Source organism: Daphnia pulicaria, chromosome 2 (assembly GCF_021234035.1).
Source record: "Daphnia pulicaria isolate SC F1-1A chromosome 2, SC_F0-13Bv2, whole genome shotgun sequence".
NCBI lineage: Eukaryota > Metazoa > Arthropoda > Branchiopoda > Diplostraca > Daphniidae > Daphnia > Daphnia pulicaria.
Window position 1 is genome coordinate 2,836,962 of NC_060914.1, and position 6,084 is coordinate 2,843,045.

Below are 6,084 nucleotides of genomic sequence, written 5' to 3' on the forward strand. Positions count from 1 at the left end.
GTTACAATGTTTGGAAATTCTTTACTCGACCTTCTGCAAAACGAAGGTAATGATTATCACAGCAAAGAAGTGAAAAGGAAACGGAGAAAATTCAGAATTAGATTCCACTCTTCCAATTGCATTTTGATGTAGGATTCTAATTGCTAAACGACATAAATTTTACGAATAGTTCATAGAGTTATTATGTTAAAAAGTTGGGAATTATATAGTATAACCAATAACCTATCCATAACTTGATGACTATGAAATATGTTGCAAAATTATTTTGAAATGTATACTGGTGTCTGGAAATAGAAATATTTTACCTCAAAGGAGATTTCATTTTACACACTTATGTTTCTCTAATATATAATATGTGTGACTACGAACGAGACACAGATAGATCTCGAGATGCAGTAGAAAAACCAACAAATTGATTCTATTTTCCCTCACACACACAAATAATTAAGTGCTATTTAGTATTTACCTATTTGGTAGAAGACAAGGTGAACATTTCTTTTCTGAATGCATTGCCATTTTTCTATTACCACTCAACTTAAACTCCTTTAACAAATGGCTGGTTAAAGGTGGCTCTCACGAGTCTCCAGTGGTCACGAGTAAATTTATGACACGCGATAGACAAAGCAAACGATACACGATAAAAATCTGGAGGGAAAAAGTATCACGAGGTTGCCACATATTCGCACTGAAGTTGATCGAAGTTGATAACAAATTAAAAACACGAAGAATCTCTCCATGCCCATGGTTGAGTTCGCTGAGTGTCTCGTATGTCAATGTCAGTGAGACATGGAGATGGCAAATTGCCAAGTAGTTAAGGGTTAAGGAGGGCCTTTGAAGTGGTAGATGAATTTGATGCTATTACACATTCTGAACACACGCAGGATGTTTTTCCATTATCACAGTTTTTCGTGGGACACTGGGATTGAACTAATGTCCTAATATGGCGAGCTCTTTTTCTCTTCTTTTGTGATGTCGACTATCTGCGTTGAAACTGGAAAGAAAAAAAATAACCTATGTAAACCAACAAGTAAAAACCGGTTCAAAGCGACAACTTTTTACCTTCTATAAATATTTGTTTAAGAGCAATCACTATTGCTGAAAGCAAAAACTTGCATTGGTAGTACCCAGAAGGCTTATCGCCTGAGAGATAATGAATACTTCCATACTCCACATATGGTATTGGCTCATGTTTTACTCATTCAAGCAGATTTATACACAATACAATGAACAGAGAGTGGTATAAGGTCAATACTCAACCATTTCGGTGTTAGTGTGACGAGCAGCACCGGAGCGGGAGAACTTGTGTCGGTTTTACTCAGCCATTACGTAGGCTACCTGTGAACAGCATGATATTTGTGAAAAATTTGAGGTTATTCTACTTCCAAAACATTTTGTTTGCCATGTTATTTTCCGAAATATTCAGTGTATCTTACCAACCAGAATCAAGGCGAGTGAATAACTGTTGATCAATGGCTTGAAAATGTCTCATTTCTTTCACTTTTCTGCTCTGATTCTTAAATCAGGACAAATGTTTATCTGCAATCGTCGCCACCCGAAAATGGACATAAAGTCATCGGCTTATTCTATCCTTTACATGCTGCAATGGCGTCCGTACGACAAGAAGAAGTGCAACTTGACCTTAATCAAACTCTTTCAGGAACAATCGCGTTGAGTCTAGATAATACTGTCTGCTACGAAGATCTGGGATGTATTACCCGCTTCTCGTTTGCCGACCCATTTTTGTGGCCAATTAATTTGTTGCCCGAGCCCCGGGATAAGATTAATACGCATTTCACCCTGTACACCAGAGAACAACCCTACAATACAGCAGTAAGGAATTATTATTATTTGTTTCCATCATTATTTAGAAACGATATTGAAAAGTAATTACCTTGATGATTTCATGCATGCAGAATTTTATTCCAATATCGGCTAAAGACCCAAATGGAATAATGAAGACGTCTTTCAAAGCTACTCGCCCAACGAAATTTTACATCCATGGCTGGCACGCTACCGGGTACGAAGCCCGTTACCAAGTCAGCAAATTTCTATGTTTTACATAAATTGTTGGTTAATCGAAACGAATGCTGAATGCTGCAGCTTTAAAAATGAAACTGAATTTGAATTTTGTTTTCGCGAAATAATAGACCTTTGTAGAAAGATTGCTGGCAAACAGTGATGTCAACGTCGTTTTCGCTCATTGGGGAGGAGGAGCGAACACAAATTACGATCAGGCCCACGCTAACACTCGTCTCGTTGGCTTGGAAATCGCATTTCTTGTCAACACCATGATGGTGAGTTTCTTTACTTCCTCTAAAGTTTTTAAAATGATTATTGATTGTGACGTTTTGTGGGAAAAGGATAAATTGGGAGTCAAGGCTTCAGATGTTCATTTGATTGGACATAGCCTGGGAGCGCACACAGCAGGTTACGCCGGAGAAAAAATATTTCAGCTGGGCCGGATCACAGGTTGCACTTTAAATTACTGACTGCAATTTAATTTTAAAATTGAATCAATTCGTTCAATGAGCGCAGGTTTAGATCCTGCCGGACCGTATTTTCGCGGAATGCCTCCTTTTGCTTGTTTGGATCCTTCGGACGCTCTTTTTGTTGATGCGGTTCACACCGACGGTGGTTTCTTAGGTACCGGTAATGTGCGATTCTCTTCACGCCCAATACGACATTAGTTAAAATACGCAATTTTGGTTAAGGTTAGGTATTTATCGCCCTGTGGGTCATCTAGACTTCTACCCCAATGGTGGCTTAGTTCAGCCCGGTTGCAAGCCTCCTTCTTGGCCACCTAGTACGAACGACTCGATACTCTCTTGCGATCATGTGCGGGCCATTTACCTGTTCAGCGAATCGTTTCTATCCGACGAAAGCTGCCAGAGCATAGGATATGAGTGCTCCGATTACGAATCCTTCAACAAAGTAATGAACAATTAAAAATAACGTGACTGTAATCCCAAAATTTAATTCCCTGTCAATAATCAAAAAGGGTCATTGCACAACTTGCGGATCAGACAATACTCAGTGCGCTCCTTTTGGTTTGCAAGCCAATACTTTCCCGATCGGCGACAGGATCAACGTCAAAATTTTCTTTAACACCGGACCCAACTTCCCATTCTGTAGTATACAGACCATTCTAGTTCCACTTGTGCAATCTTCATTTCATTTGACGTCATATTAATTGTTGTGAAAATAACCGTTTTCAGGATACCACTACGCAGTCAACATCAATTTGGCTAAACCACAGGAAGCTAAGGATCACATCAAAGGGAAACTTCGATTATCTGTTAGTGGAGATCAAGACATTTTGCGAAACATAAAACTGTAGCTAAGTCATTGTTGTAGTTAAAACATACTGATGATAAATATTTGCAAATTAAATTTTGGGGGGCCAAACAGTCCGCTGACATATTTAAAACATGGAGGAGATAACACATTTCTCTTTGCTGTCCCAACTAACGTGGGTCGAGTCGAAAAAGTCAATCTTCGTTGGAAGTACGCGATGACGGATTTGCTGGATTGGCTGGATAGGACGTGTTCTTTAGGATTTTGTAATCAAAGACTCTACGTTAACAGCGTTACGATTTCGGAACTGAACAACTACCCTGAAGAGTGATTCAAATTAAACCAACTGTTATTTTAAATCCTACTTAATCTCGAATGTGATTTGTTTGAATACTTTTCAGGAAAAGAATCGCCAACACTTTCAAGAACTGCCCGCAATCTGTACCCGGCGTCATCAGAAATCACTGGAATTTGGATTTCACCACCGGAAATAGTTGCGTGAAAACATTTCAGCTACATTTTACATGGTTTCCGCTATCGTGGTTTACTCATCAGTCAGACCCTAGCACAATTCCATCTCATTAATTTAAATATGTTTGCTAAATTATTGCGCAGGACTGTGACTTATTTAAAATAAACTGATATGACTTTAAGTAGGAAGCCTCTTTTCTATTAGAAACGAAAAGGTTTTTACGTTGGATTGATTGAAAGGATCCAACGAATAAATTCTCAATGGCAAAAAAAAAATGCAATTACACTAGATCAAAACGCTCTTCTGTATAAAAGATACACGACAAACTATAGAACACTACTCGACCGAAGTCAATAGATGACTAGTCTTATTCTTTGATCAGCTATACGAATAACTTGGATAGAGGTTAACAGAAGGGGAGTAATAAGGTTATGATTGACGAACGTGACAACATTATGAGGGCAAATGCCGTCATCAAGTAATTCTGCTTTCACCATGCTATCTACGTATTCCTCCGATGGCGCCTCTCATTGCCCAATTCAAACTTTAAAATAATCGAAACTGAAGAACGATCATCATGATGCATCACGGATTAAAATAAATTTATGGCTTGAAATTCTGTGCGTGTACTAATGTCCTGGTGTGTCTTACTACACCGTAAAAGTGTGTGGACAACTATAATGAGAATCAGCCAAGTGAAAAAATAAAAATAAAAATAATGGTGGGCTACAAAACACGGAAAAACTCTTGTCTAGCTACGTGTGTCACGCTTACAAATTAACATGCCCTATCGTGCATTCAGTCTCACCGCCTCTGTAAAGTGCAGGGCTCAGTGTATAGTGCCCTCATTTGTCAGTGTATTGAGATTGACCTGGACGTCAGCAACGTCAGAAAAAATCTCGCCATGGAATCTACCAAATTCTTGACTTTGTTTTCTTTAGCAAGCATTTCATTTCTTGTAACAACCCCCGAGGTCTTATGTGATAAAAGGTGAGTGAACTAAAAGTAAAAAAAAAAAAAAAAAAACGGGTTCATCGCACTTAATAACGCATTTCAGCTTTGATAGCCCATCCGAGACGACAGAATCTTTCTCTGGGAGCGGCGACTTTGATACGAGCATCGTCGAGTCTTTAGTCGAAATTGGAGAGAACGAAACGGTGAGCGCGAATCAAACGAGAGATGCCCTGGTGAAAAACCTGACGAGCGTGGGAGATGAAATTGAAAAATCCGTAACTGCAGGCAATCAAGAACAAACCCTTGCTCTCCTGACCGACTTCAAACATGTGTGGTTTCAGCTAATCAACAAATCAAGTGGCTGGTACGGAGTTGAGCCGCAAGATTTGAGAATATACGCAGCTAAAATCTTGTTTCTTGCAAAGTATGTGTTCAAATTATCTCATTCATTTGTAAACCGGAAAATCAAGCTATAAATCCCACAACTTATAATATAGGGATCGACTTTGCGAGTCTCCAGATCAAACTTACTTTAACGACCAATGTATTCTCATTGGCGATACCGAGCACTGCCCAGAAAACATGGAACTCAACGACGGACCCAGGAACGAAGGCTTTTGCGACTGCCTAAACATCGAAGGTCAAGCGCTCTTTTATTCGGATGAAACCGGCAGTTGCCATGTTCAAAACACGCGGGTATGTTTCATGTTTTATTTTTTCTTTATTGCGCGCTTGTAAGTTTACACCTTGAATTTTGGCGTTTCCATCAAGGGCCCCTGCAGAGAAGGTCAGTGGTTCGTGTTCAGAAAGGCACCGCAGTGCGAACCGGTTCCTGACGGATGTCCAGCTGACGGACAGCACGTTTACTGGAGCCCGGATGATTCGGCGTCCAAAAAGTGTTGGGAAATCGGGTGCCAGGGACCTTGCTCCCTGGATCAAATTTTACACCTGGAGCAAATTACGGATGACTTGAATATTTATTGCAGGACTCTGTCGGTCTTTGCAGTTGGTCCAGCCTCCCTTGCGTATTCCCCTTCCTGTCGAGTAGGTACATTGCGCAATCGTTTAAGGAAATGTATCCGTGGATTTTGGGGGTAATAACCAATGGCAATTGGTCTAAATGATGAAATATTAAAGAGAGACGTTCCATATAATAAACGTACATGTTATTCACGCGTCTCTGTCTTATTTGACATGCTTTAATGGTAATCGTAAAAGTGATTTCTGTTCAAATAAAACATCGTTCCTTAATGTATGAACCCATATCAAGATTCGTATGTGAGAGATGGCGCATTGCCAAGTAGCGAAGGAAAATTTTGAAGTAAAATTTGGCAAAATTATCTGGTGCGCTTGAAAACAAGAAA

The 6,084-nt window shown here is 39.6% G+C and overlaps 3 protein-coding genes across 6 annotated transcripts in view; 2 read left to right on the forward strand and 1 right to left on the reverse strand.

Moving 5' to 3' along the window:
• The window catches only part of LOC124327250 (copper homeostasis protein cutC homolog), a 49,084-nt gene that overhangs the window by 19,773 nt on the left and 23,227 nt on the right, over positions 1–6,084 (reverse strand). The gene's annotated exons all lie outside the window — the stretch shown is intronic.
• Positions 1,164–3,992, forward strand: LOC124327078 (pancreatic lipase-related protein 2-like). 3 transcript variants are annotated; one of them, XM_046785942.1, is made up of 11 exons: positions 1,177–1,447; positions 1,524–1,830; positions 1,914–2,036; positions 2,148–2,294; positions 2,361–2,469; positions 2,536–2,649; positions 2,717–2,931; positions 2,999–3,131; positions 3,216–3,333; positions 3,409–3,621; positions 3,696–3,992. In XM_046785942.1, the coding sequence occupies exons 1-11, from the start codon at positions 1,347–1,349 to the stop codon at positions 3,877–3,879; spliced, it is 1,764 nt and encodes a 587-aa protein (XP_046641898.1). In that variant the 5' UTR covers positions 1,177–1,346; the 3' UTR covers positions 3,880–3,992. The 3 variants fall into 3 exon arrangements, with proteins under 3 accessions (XP_046641900.1, XP_046641898.1, XP_046641899.1); XM_046785943.1 differs by having other exon boundaries at positions 1,179–1,447; positions 2,536–2,643; XM_046785944.1 differs by lacking the exon at positions 3,696–3,992 and having other exon boundaries at positions 1,164–1,447; positions 3,216–3,295; positions 3,409–3,622.
• On the forward strand, positions 4,561–5,955 carry LOC124327239. 2 transcript variants are annotated; one of them, XM_046786211.1, is made up of 4 exons: positions 4,561–4,756; positions 4,833–5,144; positions 5,218–5,416; positions 5,492–5,955. In XM_046786211.1, the coding sequence occupies exons 1-4, from the start codon at positions 4,671–4,673 to the stop codon at positions 5,816–5,818; spliced, it is 924 nt and encodes a 307-aa protein (XP_046642167.1). In that variant the 5' UTR covers positions 4,561–4,670; the 3' UTR covers positions 5,819–5,955. The 2 variants fall into 2 exon arrangements, with proteins under 2 accessions (XP_046642167.1, XP_046642166.1); XM_046786210.1 differs by having other exon boundaries at positions 4,563–4,756; positions 4,824–5,144; positions 5,492–5,953.

Bases quoted from the DNA above. Each gene is read 5' to 3' on its own strand.
- LOC124327078 (XM_046785942.1), top strand. From the start codon at position 1,347: ATGATATTTGTGAAAAATTTGAGGTTATTCTACTTCCAAAACATTTTG. The intron at 1,831-1,913 runs GTAAGGAATTAT...TCATGCATGCAG, and splicing joins AACAACCCTACAATACAGCA to AATTTTATTCCAATATCGGC. The intron at 3,334-3,408 runs GTAGCTAAGTCA...GGGGCCAAACAG, and splicing joins ATTTTGCGAAACATAAAACT to TCCGCTGACATATTTAAAAC.
- LOC124327239 (XM_046786210.1), top strand. From the start codon at position 4,671: ATGGAATCTACCAAATTCTTGACTTTGTTTTCTTTAGCAAGCATTTCA. The intron at 5,145-5,217 runs GTATGTGTTCAA...CTTATAATATAG, and splicing joins AAAATCTTGTTTCTTGCAAA to GGATCGACTTTGCGAGTCTC. The intron at 5,417-5,491 runs GTATGTTTCATG...GTTTCCATCAAG, and splicing joins GCCATGTTCAAAACACGCGG to GGCCCCTGCAGAGAAGGTCA.